Below are 23,112 nucleotides of genomic sequence, written 5' to 3' on the forward strand. Positions count from 1 at the left end.
CAGATCAGCTCGTAGTTACTGTTTTATTTTCCTAGCTGAGCTAGGTAAATCTTGGTAAAGACTTACAGGGTTACTTTTACAAGGAAAGCAAATCTTTATGAGCACAAATTCAAAGTGAAGCTGTAGCTTGCTTGTTTTGGAACCATGTGTGCACCGTGTATTTAATCGTATTTCTGTTGTTATTGAGTTTACTGGGTACATTTTATAAAGTGCATTAGGACATCCACAGGGATGTGATCCACTCAGAGGATGTGACCCAGCAGGATTTCTGCCCAATAACTGTAATAGGAGCAGATCAAACCATGCCTGTTATCCTGTTAGCATTTGCAAAAGCCTTCTCTGAGATCGAGAGCTAAACAGTAATCAAAAGTTGATTAAAAAGAAGTGGTATGTTGTGATTAATTTATATCTAGTTTGGATTCAAACTGCAATATTTAGCAGTAAGGAAAAATCATCAGAAAACCACTTGTTGTAGGCACAACTTGAATACAAACCTGAAATTATCCAGCTGCTGAAAGTCATTGTTGTTCCACTGGAAAATATTGATGGATCAGTTCTAGAGAAGGAACCAACTACTGTGAATAATAGTATAGAAAACATAGCATGCTGAACCATCCCCACAGACCATCTGCTTTATTTAAATCATAGTAGGTTTTTGAGGGGCATTTGTTACAAAATCTACACCAAATTCCATGTCAATGAAAAAGCTGAGACAAAACCGGAGTCATGGAAATAGAGCTGGTGGGGTCTGGCCCTGGTCAGCCTGCAGAAGTGCTGGTCACTGGGTTAATGACACGGTGAAACCCTTTTGTAGGCCAGGAAAGAAAATCCATTAGAAAATCCTACAGAGACATCTAGCTCTGTCACCGACACCTGCAGCTGCGTGCCACCCAGTGCTACACTGCGGAGACAGGCCAGCATGGTAAAAATGTCAGAATAACCTTTAAAAATGGGAGACTGGAAATACAATGCTGCCTTAACTTGCAAAGAGGTTCTCACGCAAGTGTCCCTAGGAGATGTTTTATAATAAAGTTTGAATGAAATACAATAAAAATCAAATCAAAGCTCATTCACTGTGTACCAAACAGACCAGCTCGAGTTTCAGCTTCGGTTTTAAAGCCAGGAAGAGAATTTACTTGATGAATTGCTGCTACTGCTGCTCAGAATTCAAAGAAAAGACAAAAGGCAATTTATAAGCAGTTTGGATTTAAAAGGTGATGTTAAGAGACCAAAAGTGAAAGGCTCAAAGAATTATTCAGCAAGCTGAAAATACCCATAAACATAATCCAGTTCTGTTTCAGGGTCAAAGGTGTAATTTTACATGTACAACATTTTCTTTTAAAGTATACATATGATAATTAGTGCATGCAAAAATATGAATGCATTAGAAGTTTCATTTGCATGGAAAAGTTATGCAGTCACAAGGAAAGCTCAGCTCCCACTCTGTGTGCACACCAGGACACGCTCAGGTACAAATGAGGAGCGTCACTCTGTGCCATTGAGTGCATGAGCTTATTCAGATTTCATATCCAAACGTCGATTTGAAAATCAACAGCCCATGCAGATGCAGAAGCCCAATGTCCACGCTATTATTTTTTGGACCACTGTCAGAACATTCCAAATGGACCAAAGGGATCCAGAGTCACTTAAGATTCGATGGCTGGAAAACCAGCCAGTCTCCTCTTATCGGTACTTTTCCACTCCCAAATAGAAGTGCAATGTGTTTTTAGCAGGAAAGGTATTTTTGCTAACGCCTCATCAAATTCTCATTAAATGAATGCTCTGTGCCAAAAGCCATCTCTGCAAAGGTGTAAAGGCTCTCAGAAGGTTCATTGCAAAGATTTCTAGTCCTGGCCAGATTCCATATCTGATTGTTACAATCAAGCTGGCAGTGATTTTTATGTGAATGAGCCCATTATCAGAACTATATGCATCTTGTTACTGGCCTATAGGCACTTCGGGGAACTTGGCATCGATATTTCCAAGACAAGCACTTTTGGGGGCTTGGGGCTTTTTTTTTCTCTAAACAATGGTTCCAGGTCAACAGTTTGATGATTAAAAACCAGATCATACAAATGAAAGCTAGTTCTTAATCCCCAGAAATATGAACGTGTTTGGGTTACTTAGATCTATTATAGTTTTTTTACAGAATCCAGCTAGATAAGACACAGTAAAACAACCAGGGCATGAAAAATAACCATTTGGGGAGTGTTTACATTAAAAAAATATGTTGGAAACTTAAAAAACCTTCGGCAGGGCAGTAAGAGAACACGTGGGAAGCATTTAGAAGTTAAAGAGAGACCTCTTCATTCTCGCATATGTTTCAACTGCCCATTTTGCACATACTGACAGTGGCAAGTATCTGCCTGACCTTGTTTGCCGATCTGTGTAATTTTACCATAATTGGCCATAATTTGATCCCCTCATGGCACATTTTAGCAAGTAGAAGGTGGCTTTATTGCAGAGCTTTTTTGTTGTCATTGCAAAACTACATATTTTGCTTCTACTTGAAATATTGAGGCTTCACTTGAAATGCTGGTTCTCTTTAAGTTCAGTTGTTGTTCTTTGATAAGATTCAGGGTTTATCCACTGGCTTTTTGTGTTACACAAAGTGTGTGTTATGTAGAAGGTCTGACTTATCAGAGCCAGAAATCAGGACCCTGGTTATTGAGAAAGCGCTGCTTTAATACTGTCAGCTACGAGCACGGCTGATTAAAGTTCCACCATTATAAAGTATTTTAGTTACCTTATTAAATATTACCATAAATGCATAGAATAAAGTGATGTTCTGGGAGCATCTGGGTGAACAAGTTGGAGAAATAGGGGTGTGAGTCATAACAGGAGTTCAGGATTCAAAACATTTCATGCAAAGCAGTACAAAAATGTTCAGTTAACCCCTCATGTCCTGGTAATGATGCTGGAAATTCTTTTGTGCATTGCAATATTGGACTTATGCTTACTTCTTTTGATGTATCTAGGGCAATTCTACTTCGTCAATGGTTTGGGTGCCTCATTTTAGAATTGTTTTACAAATACTCACAGTTGTGATCTTCAGGGTAGAACAAAATTTTGCATTTCTTACCCAGCTGAACTTTGGAGAGATTAATTTCATGCCTTATAGAAACTGCAGGTTTCATCTTTTAGAATGTATTTTTTCAACTGGGAATCGGCTGGGCTAGAAGAAATGTACATTTTAAAACGCTGCTTCTATGCAGGAACCTTCCTGGGCTAGGAAAAAATAATTAATTCACTTATTTAATTGTTTCAGTTGCATAGAAAGACCTTTTCACATGGCATCTCCCATTGCAGGACTGTGGAGAGTGTCTGTATTGCACTCCGCACAAGGACTTCTGGTCCTGAATGGGACGGGCGCACCATAACAATTACATAGTGACAGTGACAAAACTTGCCTCCACAGTTGCGGACATTTCATGCAGGCAGAAGAAGCAAAGCCGCCCTTCTTTACAGCTCGTGGTTAGACAGGCAGAGATTGTACCGCAAACATCTTGACTGCACACGAACGTGCGGTTACACGGACCAGAGCGCAAAGCCCCGCTGCTGTTACGGGATCCTACAAATACGAACCAGCCCTGCTTTGTGAGGTGAACGTTCGTGCGCATACGTATATGAGTGTCTATATAGACACGTGTGTATTATACAGATGTACAAATAGATCTGTAATGCCCTCTAGCGATCCCAGCCCACAGATGCTACGAGACCTGGTGGAACATCAGCCAGAGCGTCTCCTTTTTCCTTCATAAAAAGAATTATCAGATCAACTCTGCGACATGGCATGTTGGTTGGAAAGCAGTTGCTTTATCTCCAATTAGAAATGGGCGAGTTAAAAGGAGTTTTGGTGAGATGGATGTTTGAAATGAAGCTGCTGTGGACAAGAAGTAAACCATTATCAGACCCATTGTAGATGTCTTCAGTAACTCTTTGAGGAGACACAGGGTTCCAGAAGCCTGGAGAAGGGCAAATATGATGTCCAGCAATTAAAAACCAACCAAACAAACCCAAAACCAAAGCAAAACCAACAGGGAGATGAATAGGAATTAGGATTGGTCTTTTAAAGCTAATCTCAGGAAAGCAGGGATCAAATAATCAAATAACACATACCTAAGTACCTAGAAAATAACAGTGAGTTTTGTGAAGCCATTATGGGTTTCACAGAGACAAAGGCTGACTAATTGCTTTGCATTAACACTTTTATTTGCTTTTCCCTAACTACCGTTTATCTTTACTTTACAGAGCAGTGATAAGTCCGTCTATAAAAGCCAGGAAAAAAAACACCACTAAGTCAGTGTGAGCACTTCTCACTTTTTGGCTCTCCTGGGTGATTACAGCGACACACGGCACAATGTTTCCCATTTTCACTGATATTTCATGTTTTATGTGTGTTAAACCAGCCTCAGGCTCTGCGACACCACCCGCTGCTGTGGGTGCAGGCGGCTTCTTAGTGCACAGAAAGGCCTAAAACATCCCTCTATATAAACACTGAAGCAGAAAATACATTTTAAGTGTTAATTTATGTATTTATTTCACATGAATTTTAAACCGACGTCACGATATCTGGTAACACCTGAACGAGATGGCGGTCGGAGGGGTCAAAACTACAACTCCCAGCAAGCCGCGCGTCACCTCGTCATCTGATTGGTTGTGTAGGCTCGCGGAGAGCCAATCAGCATCAGGAAGCGCTCCGCGGGATGTGAGTCTCTCTGGTCGCTGTGCATGCTGGGAGTTGTAGGCGCAGGGCGGAGGGCGGCAGCTGCTGGGGGACGGCGCCTGCGCAGTGGCGGTGCCCGGCGAGCGCGGCGCGTGGCAGGAAGCGGAAGGGGGCGGCCGGGCTCGAGCCCTGACGTGTCTTTCCGAGGCCGCCGATCTCTCCGCGCTCCCGTCCGGCGGCCGCCATGGGCAGTGAGTACCGGGGACCGGGGACAGGGGCTGCGCGGGGTGCGGGACGGCGGGGCCACCCGCTGCCCTTTCACAGGCACCTGGGGACGGGCCCTCCCTATCCCCCCGATCCCTCCTCCGCCTCCAGGCCCCTCTAAGCGGCCGCTGCCCTCGCCCTCCCGCCCCGATCTGGGTCCAGGCCTCTCCGCGCCCAGTCCTGTGGGGGTTTCCCCTGCTCTGATTTGGAGGCTCCCTCTGGAATTATTTTCTCCCTTTCGCAGTGAAATCACAGAATCCCAGAATGTCAGGGGTTGGAAGGGCCCTGGAAAGCTCATCCAGTGCAATCCCCCCATGGAGCAGGAACACCCAGATGAGGTTACACAGGAAGGTGTCCAGGCGGGTTGGAATGTCTGCACAGAAGGAGACTCCACAACCCCCTGGGCAGCCTGGGCCAGGCTCTGCCACCCTCACTGGGAAGTTGTTTCTTCTCATATTTAAGTGGAACCTCTTGCGTTCCAGTTTGCACCCATTGCCCCTTGTCCTGTCACTGGTTGTCACCAGAAGAGCCTGGCTCCATCCTCCTGGCACTCACCCTTTCCATATTGATCACCATGAATGAGGTCACCTCTCAGTCTCGTCTTCTCCAGCTCCAGAGCCCCAGCTCCTCAGCCTTTCCTCACACAGGAGATGCTCCACTCCCTTCAGCATCTTGGTGGCTGCGCTGGACTCTCTCCAGCAGTTCCCTGTTCTGCTGGAACTGAGGGGCCACAACTGGACACAGTATTTCAGATGTGGTCTCCCCAGGGTGGAGTAAATGCCCATTCCCTGGTTATGGCAGGTGCTCTAGGGCAGGATCGACCATCCCAGGCAGTGGGTACTGAGGTGGGGAGGGCCGTGTTGTCCCCTTGTTGACTGGTCGTAACGCCGTAAGACAAAACCTCAATGACAGTGTCAAGGGTAAACTATAAAGGGGGATCTGCAGTCCAGAAGGAATTCAAGCGGATGGATCTCCAGGGTCTGCTACCTTGAGGAAGAGCTGCTTGGAAAGCATTTTAGTCAATCTCTGTATCATGGTAGATGTAGAAGAGAATCACAATTTAAGTTTAAAACCACAGTCCAATGTAACGTTTTAGGCAGTTAATTGATTGAAATTAAGTAAATAATTTTTATGAGCGGGTCTGAAAGCCTTAGGAAGTCGACAATGAAGTGGGTGCTCTCAACAGAGAAGTGCAAACTCACCAGTAGTTTCAGTTCTTCTTCTGCATCTTTGCACACTTTTAAATTCACATCAGTCCAAAATATGTATACAGCCTTAGGTTTGGCTTGAGAAGTTTAACATTAATTCTTTTCCAAATCAAATCTGTGCTCATAGGAGAACGTGTGACTAAAATACGTGCCCAAATTCAATTTTACTTGAGCTTTTCTCAGTGTTCTTTGTATCCATGTGTTCACTTTGTCTTTTAACTCATTTCCTTACAGTAAAATTTCTTGAAGTAATCAAGCCCTTCTGTGTTATCTTGCCTGAAATCCAAAAGCCAGAACGGAAGGTAAGTTAATAAACTCGTCCTAATTCTGTATTTGTGTAATATAAAATGTTTACAGCTTAGTTTGCGTTTGTGGGGTTTTCTTTTATTTTTCTTCTTGGGTGAATGTCAGTTTTAGGCACGATGGTTTTCAGTAGAGTGCTTGTCTAGTACATCCTGTACTGTGAATATGCTTATACAGAATATATTTGCTGATAAATGCAGTTGTGTAGACGTGGTTATGCCATAACAGTGAGTGGTGAGACACTGAAAGGAGTAGTTTAAAATAGCAACTTGAAAATCTTGGCTTCTTACATTCCAATCTAAGATTCTTTGCTAGAATAAGCTTCTCTGTATTTTTATTTTTTTCTCACTAGAGAGCCTTTTTTATGAAAACGTAAGAGTTACTTCTGTGAAGTGCTAGAATTACCTACCATTGGCATAAGCTTATTTATTTGGATTAACGTTTCAATAAAGCTTATTTTCCTTGGCTTCATATAGTACAAAAAGGATGAAGAGTGACTTATTTTCTTTAGGATATCCTGTACTTGGTCCCTTCACAAGAAAATAACGTGAGCTGTAGCTACTATGGGAGTTTGCCTGATTGACTAGACCTTGTTATCTCGACAGCTTTACTGTCTTTGGTTGTTGTTAATTTTTTATATTTTTCCTTTAGATTCAGTTTAAGGAGAAGGTGCTATGGACAGCTATCACACTCTTCATCTTCCTAGTATGCTGCCAGGTATGATTCTTTCCCTTGTTTTTAAGGAAGAGCTGGGATGATTAGAGGATGTTACAAAGTCTCTAATTAAATGCCATTTTCCTCTGTTGGTTGGAAATGCAGATTCCCTTGTTTGGTATCATGTCGTCAGACTCAGCAGATCCTTTCTACTGGATGAGAGTGATTTTGGCATCAAATAGAGGTATGGTTCGTCTTTCTGGAGGGCAGTTTTTAATTTGGACCACAACATTTTTGGACTCATTCTTACCTTACATTCTGCTTTAAAGAAGATAAAAACCAGAGTAAAGAGGGAAAAGACATTTAATATATTATGTAAAATCACAACCCAATGTAGCACTGGGAAAAGCACAATTTTGTGGACAAAATGGGTTTATGGTTGGCTGTATGCAATCTATTATCTGTACAAAAATTAAGGAGCATTTTGGGGGAAAAGTGTTGGGGAGAGACAGTTCCTAGTTACCAGCATTGCTGCTGTTGCAGTCTTCTGATTATCTCTTTGATTTGTGTTTCAAATACTTATACTGTGGTTTTCTGTCTCACAGAATATTAAAATTCATGGTAGTTTATCGAAACGTCAGTTTCTTACAGAGGCTTTTTAATGCAGGTGTGAACTAAAAATTGTGACAGTTCTCTAAATTCAGTTTGTCATTAGATATAATTTGGGATATCTGTCAGTTCACATCACGATGAGATGTGCATATATGCATGGAATGTGGGGCAATCCTGAAGAAAATTTGGATTTTCCTATTAAAAATTACAAATAATAAAGTGATTGATTGTCAGAGGCAGAAAGCAAATTCCTCCCTCACTTTCTGAGAGCAAAAGTCTTTTTCAGCAAACACAGTTTTTAAGGTACTGAGAAGTTTACTTATCAGACTGATCTTTAACAAGCTTCTGATATCATCGAAACCTTTTATGTTTATGGAGATTGGGAGTTTTAGATCTTCTCCATCGTCATGTAAAGGGTGGAAAAAAAGAAACTTGGAACTTCAAAGGCACCTGGGTACAGCACATCCCATTATTTTCTTTCATTGTTCACCCTGCACCTGCAGGTACGTTGATGGAACTGGGCATTTCACCGATTGTCACTTCTGGGCTCATCATGCAGCTCTTGGCAGGTGCCAAGATCATTGAAGTTGGTGACACCCCGAAGGACAGAGCTCTCTTCAACGGAGCACAGAAACGTGAGTAACGGCTGATACTAAAGGCTGATGTTTTAGTGCATCTGACCCTGCAAATAAGTGTAAACTCACTACGTGGTGAATGTTGGAGTCAGATATCTGGGTTTCTGTCATGTGGTGCGTTTATGCTGTGCTACAGACTCCTGTGTTTCATTGGTTTTTTACTGACTGCTCTCTGGCTTGTTAGCTGTTAAGCTTCGAAAAGGTTTGAAAAGGAAAAGTACCGGTGCAGTTGGCATTGCTGCTCTAATGGCATTGGGTAAACTAAGAAATACAGAGACTAGGGGACCAGCCTTTGAACTGTGATGGTCAGGGTTAACCTAAAAAAAGTTAATATCGATTAAGATATTTGGTGTAGTTTTTACCTTGCAGTTTCCAGCGTGGGTCTTTCTCAGCAATAAGAGATCTCTGTGCTCAGTCAATAAATGACTTAGCTAAAGAATCCTCACATTTTTAGCTATTTGATGCTGTACCATGCTACTTACTGATGTGCTTATTGAAAAAAAACAATCTAAATTGCTAAGGTAATATCTTAACTCCCGCCCAGGTTTCAATATCTAAAGCAGTCTTCGGTAACCAAACCCACCTGCTTTTAAGTGTGTTTCTGAAGTGTCTGTGTATTTGTATTTTCAGTGCCAGATTTCAAACAACAACCTTAACTTGCCATTGAATTTAAATGTCCTGTGATTTACGTATTCATTCCCAACTTTCTTTACAAAGAAGGGATTTCTATTTAAATTATATAATTGAATGATATAATAAGTTAATATGTAGTATACGCTTATAAATATATATAGAAATATATACTTTAAATGTGTAAATTATACAAATACTTTCAATTATATATTGAATTATAGAATATAACAATATGTAACAATAATATAATTGCCAATAACATAAATCTCCAGAACAAATACATACTTTTTTCTTTTTATTCTACAGTGTTTGGAATGATCATTACTATCGGACAGTCTATAGTCTATGTGATGACTGGAATGTATGGAGACCCATCTGAGATGGGTGCTGGTATCTGCTTGCTTATCACAATTCAGGTAATTTCTAATCCTCGCTATTTACTCTTCCTCTGAAAGGGTCAAAAGATCAGCCCTATGGACTCCCTGCCCCCACATGCAGAGAAAAAAGATCAAATTGTGCCTGCTTACTCTTTATACTCTTATCTTTTAAGACAAGTTATTTTTTTAACAACAATTTAAAGAACATGAGACTAATGCTGTATTTCTTTCTTTTTTTAACTGTAGCTTTTTGTCGCTGGATTGATAGTTCTGCTCTTGGATGAGCTCCTCCAGAAGGGATACGGGCTGGGTTCTGGCATCTCTCTTTTCATTGCTACCAACATCTGTGAGACAATTGTCTGGAAAGCGTTCAGCCCCACCACTGTGAACACAGGACGAGGTGATGTTGCACAGTCTGTTTCCTTTACTTGCATTAGGATGGAATTATTTTCTCAAACGAAACAAAAAACCCAAGTAGCTTCTCCCTACTATTCTTTTAAAATTCCAACTCATTACATTCTTGTATAGAATAGTACAGTGATCATTTAAAATAGAAAAACGTCAGTTGTGGAAAAGTCTTAACTTTGCACAAAAAGGCAAAGTGGGTTTTTTTTTGCAGTATGTTAACTTGAATGGCAAATGCTGTTACTACCATCTCAGCTATGTAGTTGCCATATAGTGAAACTTAATACAGCAAGTGCTCGTGTGCACGGTGCGAGTACAAAGACATTTCTTTTTCATTTTGTAGTATCTCACAAGATGTTCCCTGAACTTGAATTTTTTCCAGTGCCTCCATTAAAACTCAACAATAGTACAGTGCCCTCGTGTTACGGTTGTACCCAACTTACTGACAAATACAATCTGTTTCTTTCTGCTCCTTGCAAGTCTTACTCTTTGTCCCAAACACCTTATTCTCCAAACCTGACAGGAGGTGATCCTGTTTGGTGCTTTATAATAGGAAACATAACTGAGATTATCACATTTGCTGTAATACAAACAATAACTAGGGTGTCTCGCTGTGAATGACACTAGAAAGCATGCTGCCTCCTTCATTTTTTTTTGGTTTTTGGTTTATTTTTTTTATAGTGTGGAGAAGGAAAGAGGGAAATAACTTGGTGAACGTCAGTCTTTCTAGACACCAATAAAGTTATCCCGTTTGCCTGTTGGGTTATGATTTAGTTTCTAGACCACTACAGGGGGATTTAAAAAATAATCTTGGAAATAACATGGCTAATATGAAGGATGACAGTAGTAGAATTCTAAGTGTGTGCTCAAGATGCAAAAGACTTGGAGAAATCCCGTTCCGCATGCTGTATTTCAGCAGTGTGCCTGATGGGACAGAGCACTGAAATTTGGAGATAATCACAGCACGACTCACTTGTGTTTTCTTTTCCTTTCCAAGGCATGGAATTCGAGGGAGCCATCATCGCTCTGTTCCATCTTCTGGCTACTCGTACAGACAAAGTCAGAGCTCTTCGAGAGGCCTTTTACCGCCAGAATCTCCCCAACCTTATGAATCTGATTGCCACCATCTTTGTCTTTGCTATTGTGATTTATTTCCAGGTCAGTTGGATTAAAGAGGGTTATAAAGCTATGGAAGTAGATCTGTAATCTGCTTCCTTTTACAGGAAATTATATTTTCACTTCTCTGGTGCCTTCAGAAGACTCATTTTTGTGCCTGCAACATCTGGATGTTAATTTAATACTAGTTTCTTTAAATCACTTCCCATACTTACTGTAGCTAGGCTAAAGACTTGAGGCATACTTGGTTCTCTGAAAAAAATACTGTGTATATATGATATTGCCTAATGCAAATGCTCTTGCTTTTTGCTGGAAAATACTTTGGAGTCTTTAAGCCTGTAAGTCTCTTACTGTTTGTTGCAGCAAACTGCTGCAGAATAACAAAAGTTTTGAGTAGTTTCAGTGTTTCTTTTCCTGGACGCTATGTCCGGTCTCCTTGAAGCTTCAGATTTCTTCTGATGTCTTCATCTTTCACACCTCCTTATATGTGTGAGTTAGACAATTGTGCACATTTCCAGGCTCTTCACAGAAGCGTTTGGATGGATAATCCTCTGGGTATCATACATGTTTGTGCACAAAATGATTGCAGGATTTTTTTCTCTTGCTGTCAAGACCTTGCACTTGCAATGTGTGACCTCTAATGTGGGTTCATATCAAGATATAACAGGGGTCTTTATTTTGAAAACTTTTCAGGGCTTCAGAGTGGATCTTCCTATCAAATCTGCTCGCTACCGTGGCCAGTACAACACCTACCCCATCAAGCTGTTCTATACTTCCAACATTCCCATTATTCTTCAGTCTGCCCTGGTGTCAAATTTGTACGTCATCTCCCAGATGCTTTCTGCTCGTTTCAGTGGCAACTTACTGGTTAGCCTGCTGGGCACTTGGTCTGTGAGTATGCCTTCTGACCTTGCGTACGGCTTTATAAGAGCACTCTTAAAATGTGTAGTTGAAGAGCTGGTCTCTCTAAACATTAAGATACATTTCTACAGGTTGTCATGTACACCAAAACTCCTAGATTAGTAATTTAAATTAATGGCAGAGTATGAGAATTGCAGTGATGAGTGTAGATTTTAAGTCTCCATTTACCTTGGGCTATTCTTTGCTGCCCTAGGTATTTTTGCTGGGTTTTGTTGTATTCCATTTCCACATTAGAAACTGCTTGTGGTAGTAAAGTTGCACCTTTGGGTGCTGCTGTAGCGGTGATGATACAGCCATCTGAAGATGATATAAACTTAATAGCTAAGAAATAGTGAGAAAGTTGGTGACCGCCTGCTTCCTTCTTCTAGGACACGTCATCTGGAGGCCCTGCTCGTGCTTATCCTGTTGGTGGACTTTGTTATTACCTCTCACCTCCGGAGTCCTTTTCTTCAGTGTTAGAAGATCCTGTCCATGCAGTTGTTTATATCGTATTTATGTTGGGCTCCTGTGCTTTCTTCTCCAAGACATGGATTGAAGTCTCTGGCTCCTCTGCCAAAGATGTAAGTTTAAAATGATAACTTATGTGAGTTCACATGGTGAAAATAGATGGGCTATTTTAAGAATAAGACCGACTTTCTTCTGAAATGGTTATTATGCTGGTAATCGTGTTGGTAGCATTTAAGATTTTTGTGAATGGTGACGTTGTGGCTCAGAAAGAGTGTTTAGAAATAAGAGGTTTTGTCCTTTTTTTGGTAATAGGGGCAGAATGGGGATCATTTTTGCCCTGTTTTCTTCATTGCTTTTTAGAAAACAACAAAACCCAACTAATTGCTTTCATTGGCATCAGGAAAATTTAAACATCACTATATAACATCTGATCAGTGGGAGGTAACATGAAAGGTAGAAACTCTTCCAGTGCCAAATGACGGATGCACCGTGTGCAAGGCAGCTGCCACTTCAGAACTTGCAGATAAAACTTCTGTGCCCCTGTCTGGCATAGAGAGTTCTCATTTCTTTTGGGGAAGATTAACTGGAGGTTGTTATTTTTAACTTAGGAGCACTGATAACAGGGAATATAGTGCAGTACATTAACATACCTGTGCCCAGCTTCTCAAGATTCACGTTTGCCACAGGATATTTGATATTCAGCAACTATCTCATTCTGAAACTGGAATTGGAAAACAGCGTGGAAAATAGTTGTCATCGTGGTATGTTTGCATTGTGTGGGTTTTGGGTAGGAAATCAAGTTTAGCAGCCATATGGAATGGTTTAATCCATTCTTTAACAAAGATGTAATAGTTGCACAGTTGCTGTAACAGCGTGAGCGCTCCCTTGTTTTGGGCTTGCATCTGGTTGCTTATTGTCAGCGTGCAGGGAGGCACTCACAGCCATCTATAGCCAGATTTTTCTTTCAGTATAAAACAACATACAGCTTTTAACACTTTAATATACTTCCCTAAGACTGAAGAAAATGATTTTAAGTTCATGTAAAGAAGGTTGAAAATAACAATTGCTAAATCATTACTTAAATGTTCACAGTATAGTGGAGAACTGGCAGCTTAATCATCTGAAAGTGTGTTTTCTTTAATACATTAGATTCAGCTTTAGAAGTTCCCTGATAGAGTTTCAGTTCCTCTCAGTACAACATTTGCAGAGATCAATTGTAACCTTGTACAATAGCGGAAACCCAGTTTAAAAATGATGTTCCAAGAAGGGATTCTTCCTAAGTCGCACAGTTTCAAACGGCCCCACAAATAAACAGTTTGCTCAACTGAGTGTGGGGAACTGGAATGCGGGAGCGGACGCTTCACAGGGTGGTTTTGCTGACATCTACTAAACCCTGACCAGGAGAAGGCCGGTGGCAAAACAGGAATCGAATTGTGTGTCTGAGATCTTACCAATGTCCAGGGTTTCCTGTTCTCAACAAGACTGGAATTATTCAAAAAGCTTTGCATAATTGACAGTGCAAAAAAGTGTCTGTGACTGCAGTATATCTGAAGTTAAAATACTGAGTATTTTAAACTTGGATGAATAATATAAAAACACAACCCCCACACCCCAAAAGAACTCAAACCACAATCATTTACTGGAGTGTCTTGCTTCTGTTTTTTTTTATAGTACTAAGTTCCATGGCCTTGGCAAATGACACTAAACTTACTTGCTCTGTTTCTTGATTCAATCCAGGTTGCCAAACAATTGAAAGAACAACAAATGGTGATGCGAGGCCACAGAGAAACTTCAATGGTACATGAACTGAACAGGTGAGCTGCACATCTCACAGCTGTTCACACAGTGTCGTGGGGAAACACACTGCAAATTTGGCTGAGTTACCATTTCTTGACCCTAGAACACAGATATTCTTTCAGCTTCAATGTTACATGTGTGAGACATAGAATATTGTCTCTCATGAATGGCTGCACTTGCACTTTACAGCGTATTCTTGCGTTACAATTAGAGAATGTGCTTTAAATTCTCAGCTTGTATTTTCCTTTTGTTATATTCTTCTGTTTTTATAAGACAGCTAATGATGAGCATTTGAGTGTACTTTGCTATTTGAAACTGACACACAAGTCAGTGTGTCAGACATTTTTTGACTGTATTTTTTAACGTGCCATTATGTTTTGAGTACTGTTTTCACACAGACCTTGCTTTTAAAGCAAGGAATTAAATCTCCTAGATGCAGAGGTAGCAGGGCATGGTGTCTGTAGGTTTTCTGATTGCAGGGTAGGACTCACCCTTCGTGTTACAGAAATGTTATTGGAACTTTAGATTGCAGTCATCTGCACATGACTTGAGCTGGTGGCCATAAACTTAATCTTTGTGCTTAATTGTATGGCAAACTGTTAAGATGTTCTCAGCTTGGTATTTTTTCCCCTCCTGTCAGGTTGAACTTTTTATATCCTTACCTAGTGAACTGGCACTATTGTATGTTCCTTGTCTTGAACCGGTAGACCCATGAGTGAAGAGTCTATTCCGCTGCTGACTTTTTTCAGTTCACCTAGTTTCATTCTTGTGGTTTGTGTTTTGTTTTCTTGTGTTTTTTGTTTGTTTGGGGTTTTTTTGTTGTTGGTTTTGGGGTTTTATTTGTTAGATTATCTGGTTAGATTATCTCTGTAGTCTTCTTTCAGTTCTCAGTGGGATTGTATTTAGAAAAACACCTGCCTGTGATCTAGGTATTTTCCATAGATCCCATATATATCTATAAATACTAGCCCTAGTATTTTTCTTCATATCCTGAGCAAACTCTAATGGTTCGTTTTCTCCTCTCGTGTTGTGTTTCCAGGTACATCCCCACGGCCGCGGCGTTCGGTGGCCTCTGTATCGGTGCCCTCTCTGTGTTGGCAGATTTCCTCGGGGCAATTGGGTCTGGAACTGGAATTTTGCTCGCTGTCACTATCATTTATCAGTACTTTGAAATTTTTGTAAAGGAACAGAGTGAAGTTGGCAGTATGGGAGCTCTGCTTTTCTAAACCTGGCTTCTCATGGACCCAGGAAAGAGGGGAGGAGCATTCTCCAAATATAGCCAGTCAGGTGAAAAGAAGTAATGTAAACTTGATCATGTCATTCTATAGGAACACATACTTCAATAATGTTTCCAAAGTGCATTCCCTTATGTTCAAACTTTTCTAGCATACTGTTTGCATTTTATAAATTGCTGAGGAACAAGTGCAAAGACTTTTTTTTTAAGAAAATTGTTTTTTAATTGCGTGAGGAGACTCAGCTTTCTGAATTGGGTTTAGTTCAACGACTGAAAGTTTTTGAGCCCCTTTCGACATTAGTATACCTGGAGCCTTTACAGCTTTCAATAAATAATTGTGGGGAGGGTGGAATGTTTGAAAGGGACATTTTTTCAATTAATATGGTTTTTTCAGCTCCTTTGCAGTAGTGGTGAGAAAACCCTCTCCCTCTGATGCTCATGTTCCATAATGACGGTTCCAAGCACAAACAGTGTTCCATATGTTCGGTTTTGTGTTTGTTTATTTTTTTCAGTACAGCAGATTTGGGAGGCAGTTGTTTCTTTTTACTAAATGATATCTCTAATTCCTGCTGTCTTGTCATTACTACACTACCCCTTGTCAGAGGTTGAACGTTGGCTTGAGACTGTTGTCAGCTTTCTGTGTTAGGCAGGACCGTGTTCTTTCCCACCATCCCTCTTCCATCAGCAGAAAACTCAGGTCAGTGTAGATTCTGCCAGAGTCTGTGCCTCGGAGTTGCCGCTTTGAAACTTGGTCACACTGGCAGCTTAGTGAAACCTAATTAGCTGTCATTGTCGTTAGCGGCCGTACTTGTAGTTCTGATGCTCGCTGAAAGAACTGGATGTTACGGCTGCTTAGATGCAAATCTGCTTGTGCTCTTTGCTAAAGCTGAGTTTCTCTTGTTGATGATGAATTCTGGTCTTGTAGCAATCAGGATGTTATCTGACTACTCATACCTAGTGAATTTTGGAGTGTGAAAAGAATGTGTGTTACTGGTCTGTATCTCTAGATATAGATCTAGATAACTCCTGTAAGTTGCTTCCATAGAAGGATATTCCATCCTTTAATCTCATTCACTTGAATGGCGGATGGCAAAGTGCTTGATCAGAAGGCATTTGGGCTCCTCCTTTGTTGAGGATCATGCCTTCAGATTGGAGACGCTACCAGCTTTAGATAAAGGACCAGAATCATACTTAATGCTCCATTTTAATTTAGATCGTCAGTACTAATCAGGTGCCTCGGACCAAATGCAAATATTTGCGTGAGTCTTGGAAATGTGTTTTTCCTCAATCAGTATTGGACAACGTGGAAACTTAAAACGTTGGAATGTTTCTCTCCACTGCAACAACACGTCTTTGGGTATTTTTGCATGTTGGGCTGCCAGTGTATGAATTACTGTTTCTGCTTGGAGTGCTGAGACTCTGCTCCGTACTCAAGGGACACAGTTGACATCCAGAAGCCTTTGTTAATGCACTGAGCTCAAACATCGAATGTGTGAGAAATCTGCCAATTTGGAATGAGACACAGCCGGGGGTGAGGATCACAATTGGGAAAGGAAGATTTATTGGGATAAAGTAGCCACCACCAACCACTCGCTATTACTTCACACTACATTCAATGATTTTCTGTCTTTCCTCAAGTAGTAGTATGGCACAGCACAAATTCGGTGTGAAATAAGGGATGGTTTAAAAGTGAGTTTAAAAGGAGAGGGATGGAACACGGTGTGATTCTTCTGCTTTGAGGATGTTCGTTGTTTTATTTCCAGGAAGCCCAGTACAAATTTTGTGTTAAAATACAATGGACTCCACTTTTGGGCACACGGTTCTGGCTGGGCTGGAGCTGTACTTGTATTTTTGGTCACATCATGTGTTTGAACCGGTTGCGGTTTAGACCGTTGGCTCTTCAGTGTCCAAGCAGCACTCATTCTACGCATCTGTATTTTTGTTGTCTAATGCTGGAATCCTTGTCTCTTATCAAGCAGCTATGTCCTCAGAGCAGGACCTGCTGATCGTACAGTGGATGTTCACAAGAAGAAATAATGCCTAAACAATCTGCTTTATAACGAAATAAAGTACATCTTTGGAGCTAATGCTTGGCTTTTGGTGCTTTGAATACTGTCACAGTTCTAACCCTTGTAGAATAACATCACCTGCCCAAGAGACTGTGAAAGCGATCCCTCAAAACAGCTTTTTAGAGCATCAGCGTAAAATAAAGACAAATTATATCTGCTCCAAGGTCTTCTCTCAACAATAGGTTAACAAAATTACACAACCTGAACCATTCCTCCGGGTTTTCCTGTTCCGGAAGAGTCGTGATTCAAATGGCACTGCACAAGTAAATAGTGGGAGAGTGAGGTAATGATGCGCCAGTTTAACAAAAACTGTATTTTCATATGGTGTAGAGTGGCAATTGTTTTCTAGCATTATAGGAGTAACACGGCAAACTCAGCTGATGATATTACCAATTATTGTTTCGCCCTCTTGAGTTTCTAAACTTCACTTGGAGTAAAGGAAAATTGTGTCTTCTTCCTGAACAGAAAGAAACTTGAAAAGCAAATTTATGCAAGAAGCTTGTCCGAGGTTTTGGTCACGTATGAAGTTGTTTTAAACAACAGCTTGATTTCTCCCTGGCTGGTTTATTTCTCCCCAGAAAACCTGCACTAATAGTAACTTTGGTTGCTGTAGGAACGTTGTGTCGTCACACACACGATGAGTTATCCGCGAGACAACCAGGTGAAATACCAGCACCACGGTAACGTTTCAGACCCTGGTTCTGCTGGTGGTATTTTCAGTGCAAAGTTCTTTGCAAAGCCTTTTCTTGTGCACCGTAGATCTCATGTGAAAGCTCATCCCACAGCACTGGAGTGCAGGACCTTTGATTTTGTCCCTGTCACCGTTATTCTGGAAGCCTGAAAAATCATCTTGTTTGTTCCAGTTCACTTATTCCTAGATCGTATCTCCACACAATTTTGAGAAGCCAAAGGGACTTATATTTCTAATTCCTTTAACATTTTGTTTGTTGTCGGGGTTTTTTTGTTTAAAAGGAAAAAACCCTTTCAGATGCAACTGTAGAGGTTGTTGCTTCACCCTGTGAAACGTTTCATGGCCGTGCTCCCTTGATCACTTCTGGGGATCACCCTGTACTGTAACAGGCTGTGATTTGGGAATTGGATTCTCCACCAGCTTTTTGTAGAGGAGGAAGCCGAGAGGCCTGCTAGCTGCTTTTCCTAATTGTTCTCTCTTGCAGCAAGGAATAATAAGCTTTAGGTGGCCTTCAGTTTTATCAGAGCTCTGGGAGCTTCACGCGGGTTTTTGAGAGCGTGCGGCCGCGTTGTGACCCGGCTGACAGCTCCTCCATCGGCCCTCGCTGCCGCGAATGCTACAAACTGCTTCCTGAGGTATCGCCGGGTGCCGGACCAGCGTTTGAGTCTTTCCAAACACAGGGTGTTGTCACCGGTAAAGAAAAGTGCACAAGCAGGGAGAGCAGTGACATTTCTGAAGCTGGCCCGGTGCGCGGGATCTGCTGTTCTCTCATTCCCTCTGCCAGCTTTCTGACACTGAACCGCAGCCTTCGCCGCCTTCCTGCCTAAAAAGGTCGGGGTTTGAGCGGCGGCCAGCGGCACCGCTGGCCCCTTCCCAGGACGTGTGCAGGTGTTCAAACAATACCCGGCTTGTTTGGGGTCTGGGTCTGAAACAGCCCCGGTGGCGCTGGCACCAGCGGCGAGCGCCTGCCCGCCTGGTGGCAATGTTACACTGCAGCTCAGAGCAGCCTGGATCAGCAAAATGCCTGGTAAATCTGTTCCAAACGCGTGTTCTTCCTTTGCTGCTGCGCTGCCGGCTGTCGTACAACGTACAAAGTTGGGAACTGGGTTCGCCAGTATTTATTTGTAGAATCAGGGCCAGAATTGAGGTGTTTTTAAGCTGAAGTGCTGAAAATTGTCTCCTCTTTTTAGAGTATTGATAGTATTTTCTAATATTTTCAGGCATGCTGGGTGCCAAGGGGCGGTTGCTGTCACCGCCACTTGGTGTGCTGAATATCACTATGCAATGCAAGCCCAGGCTGAGACGGTAGGATTGCAAAGAAGGCAAGAAAAGAAGCATTTAAAACCAAAATCCATATTCTAAGCTGGGGACCTAATTAGTCAGCCAGACATCAAGCTCCTGGTTTATAAAACGCCACGGGATGGATCTGCTCGAATGGAACCTTGTGCGGGCCAGGTTGTAGCGATGCTCTGGCTGTGGCTGCGGTGACGCCAGCCAAGCTGGCAGCGCTTGGCAGAACGGAAATACCCGACAGTGGCACCTCCGCTGGCAGCCAAATCAGAGGGGTGAGTGAGCACAGACGTGACAGACGTTGTCATCGCTGTCAAGGTCAGAGTTGGGATGGCTGCTCTGAGATATTTCATGTTGGAGAATGAGAAGACTGGGCCAGTCAACATTCCAGCAACATGAATACCCAAGAGCTTAAAATAGAGGGAACAAATAGAGCAACAGTCAGGATATAAACTTTTAAAAAGCTGCTTCAGACGTTTTTGTGTTGCATCGGAGAAAATCAGGATACACGGCACATATCAAATCCCAGATTCCCCTTTTTAAATATTAAGGGTAAAGTAGATGGTTCCAAAAATTGTGTGAGCCCTGTTGGGGAAATATTAGCTACCTGAAATCTGAGATGAGTATTATCCACTTCAATCTTCAGCACATCTTCAGCCATTTGATGTTCTTAGAGCTCTCGTGTCTCTAGAGCTGTGGTGCAAATCTCTGTAAAAGCAAAAGGCGGCTCCAGACACACAGGAGCAGGAAACAGTGAGCAGAAGGTTTTGCTTGATTAACTTCACTGTGTAAGTGCAAGTTTTATTTTTGTTTAAAGAGCTTGATCTTTCGGCAACAGGAGAACAAGGAGTTGTTGCCGGATTCCCAAGGGCTCACCCTGCCCACAAGTGTGGTCGATTATTTGATGATTGGGGTTGCAGATCCCAGCTGCAGACGGTGAGGCGTGGGTGCTGGTGAGAAGCCATCGCTTGGGGAGCAGCGGTGGGTGAGTAAGGCAGGAGCTGGGCTGGTGAGGAGATGTGTCCTTGTAGAGCCAGGATGTGATGAGTCTCTACTCAACTGCATCTCAGAACGCTCTTGAGCTCCAGGATTTTGACAAGCTGCTGACCACAAATTGTGAGTGCATTGCGCTGATGGGGATGGTCATTAGAACTGCAAAGGGGTTGCTGCCCACTGGATTTCCCCGGTAAGAGAAGGCCCAGGGTACCTGTGTACTGTAGAAATCGATGTTTTGTTCAGCCTTGGGATCCCAGCCTGGTGTGGTGTTCCCTTTCCACTACACAAAGTGTTCTCCCTATTCTGCACATGTAGAAACTTGTAAGACAAGGAAGTGTGTTTGTTAAATTAATCCCTTTTCCAAGCACTTTTATCTTGGGCATTTGAGGATGGAGCTTGAACTAGTGATCTAGTGATAAGAAGAGCATTTTTTTCAACCTGGCCCCTCTTGTTTTAAGTAACTCTTGAAAGGAGGAGAGATTTATTCAAGTGGGGGGGTCACTTCTTCAGGTAGGTAGCAAAGAACCACCTCTTATCACAGTGCCTCCCATTCCTTAAGCAGTAACAGCCAGGAGAGAGAAGCCAACATTTGGGATAAGGCTTATCTAATTTAATGGTGGAACACGGTAACGCGAGCCAGAGGTCTAACACAACTGTCTGCAATTGAGATACATTGCTGTCATTTTTATTTAGCTTGAAACGCCTGTATCTACCTTTTTGTAGCGGATAGCTGGAAGCTTTCGTGATGCTTTATGCTGGAAGGGTGACAGGAGGATCTCATCTGTGCAAAGAGAAGAGCTTTACTTGTAGAGCAAATAGGTTTTCCATTTTTATGAAGTAGATTCTCAGCTGTTACTTGTATTGCGGGAGTATTGCATGAGCTCGCCTGTTTTGGTGAGTACTGGCTGTAATTGCAACAGCAGAGATACTTTTGGCTCCAAAGATTGTACAGTTTGAATTATAATAAATAAATAAGAGGCCAAAACCAACCAACCAAAATAAAAACCACACCAAAGGAAACGTTGTAGGGAGATACAGGTGGTCAGTGCGAGGGTCCTGGCTGGAGCACGGTGTCTGTACCGCAGCATCTCTGTTCTCAGCTGGTCCCGGTGCTTCCCGGCAGACACAGGTGCTCCAAGTGAACACCCCAAGCCCTCCCGGCAGGTACCTCTGGCATTTGGAAAGATGCTGCTTTGTTCCAGCACCCCGCAGAGCAATATTGCGAAATTCCTGCAGCAATAAAGTGCAGATCTGACAGGGCAGCTTTGCCTTTCTCTTGTAAATCCTCTGGCAGGAGCCTGATGTGATTCTTGCCAAATGCCTCTGTAAGTGGTAGGAAGACCCGAGGGGTTTGGGGAGCAGGATGGATGCCCGGAGAGCTGGGCAGTGGGTCAGAATTGGCCTTTTTCACTGTGTCTCAGAGCTCTGAGCTCACACGCGTCTCCTGGAAGGCAGCGGAGCCTGATGCTCTTGGCTCCCAAGTCAGATGGGATATGGGCGCTTTGCGAGCTTGTCCAACGTGACCTTTCGTAGGGCGTGAGATGAGCTTCGCGCAGTTTGTTTTCACCTCACAACAGCAAGAACACTTGACTTCGTGTAAAACTGTTTTGCTTTACTTCTGTCCAAAAGGCTTAGCAATTCCTGGATGCCTGTTTTTAATTTTCTCACTTTCTCCTATGCATGTGTTCCATGGGCCTTTAATTGCTGTTTGCTGCCTGTTTGCCCCCTGGGTGGGACGGGGTCACCCTGCCCTGATTTTGGGTGCGGGAGGGTGGCTGGTGTTTCTGAAGACAAGTGATGAAATGTGTGGATCCTGCCTTCTGGATCAGACAAAACAAATTCATCCTCTGAAAAAGTCCATCTAGAAGGACAGGACCCTTTAGGAATATATAGTTATCAGTCTCTCTAATCTTAGGTGTCTGTCACCTGTAGCCAAGTTGTAAAATATAGATGTCCAGAGGGGTCGGAGCCATTCAATAGAGCTGCTGCTGGAGTTCTTACCATTAATACTGAGCCCGAGGGCATCACTCCTGCGGTCAGCGGTCTGGAAAACCATGCGCAGCCCTCTGACTCGCAGAGAATTTGGGTTAATAAAAGGACAGGCTGAAGCAGGGCTGGGGGTTCCAACAGCCGCCGCTTGGGACCCACAAAAGATGTTTCTCTGGTGCTGGGGGAGCAGTTGGATCTCTGGTTCCTGTTATTTACCTAAATATACTTTTGGGTTGTCGCAGCTTCTGTTGTTTGTGATAAAGAGTTGGACAAAAGGTCCATCGATCAGGCGGTTCTCACAATCCGTCTCTGTCTGCTTGTCCAGATGGTGAGTTTGTGGCTTTGGTGACACTGCGAAGCTGCTGCGCTGCATCGGGGGGAAAAAGGTGCGATAGCGGCAAGTACGGGCGTGCGGATCCTCCCAGGTTTGTCACTGTGTGAGTGTGCAAATCCCCGTGTGAATATGTGACACGCTCCGCCGGCTCCTCTGCTCAAAGTCCAAAGCCGGTGGTGAACCTGCCCGTGTTCTGGTTTTGCAGGGAGCAGCCCACCAGGTTTGAATGCACGTGGCGTTCAAGCCCCGCACGGGCGTCTGTCATAGAGAAAGACGCCGAAACTTGTAAAATGAAAAATCAAACCACAAAAATAAACCCCAACAAACCAACAATGAACTAAAGAGTGGAGAGAATCTTGTTTCTAGAAGCAAGCCCCCGAGTTTCTTAGGAAAAGTGAAATATCTCCCGTAGTTGTTGTTGCAGCTAAACTTCGCTTTCCTAACAATGAAAAATGGTGTTTGGTACCGTTA

General features: G+C 42.6%; 1 protein-coding gene across 4 annotated transcripts; it reads left to right on the plus strand.

Annotated features, from left to right (window-relative positions):
* The first annotated feature begins 4,823 nt into the window (after nt 1-4,823).
* SEC61A1 (SEC61 translocon subunit alpha 1) lies at nt 4,824-22,704 on the plus strand. 4 transcript variants are annotated; one of them, XR_013922556.1, is made up of 13 exons: nt 4,824-4,917; nt 6,373-6,440; nt 7,093-7,158; nt 7,261-7,339; nt 8,211-8,342; nt 9,282-9,391; nt 9,599-9,752; nt 10,755-10,915; nt 11,567-11,764; nt 12,163-12,354; nt 13,979-14,055; nt 15,078-15,325; nt 22,633-22,704. XR_013922556.1 is itself a non-coding variant. In XM_080350514.1 (13 exons), the coding sequence occupies exons 1-13, from the start codon at nt 4,911-4,913 to the stop codon at nt 22,654-22,656; spliced, it is 1,371 nt and encodes a 456-aa protein (XP_080206640.1). In that variant the 5' UTR covers nt 4,824-4,910; the 3' UTR covers nt 22,657-22,704. The 4 variants fall into 4 exon arrangements, 3 of the variants coding, with proteins under 3 accessions (XP_080206640.1, XP_080206638.1, XP_080206639.1); XM_080350514.1 differs by having other exon boundaries at nt 15,223-15,325; XM_080350512.1 differs by lacking the exon at nt 22,633-22,704 and having other exon boundaries at nt 15,223-16,041.
* Nucleotides 22,705-23,112: the final 408 nt, after the last annotated feature.

Source organism: Nesoenas mayeri (genome assembly GCF_963082525.1).
Source record: "Nesoenas mayeri genome assembly, chromosome: 10".
NCBI classification, from domain to species: domain Eukaryota; kingdom Metazoa; phylum Chordata; class Aves; order Columbiformes; family Columbidae; genus Nesoenas; species Nesoenas mayeri.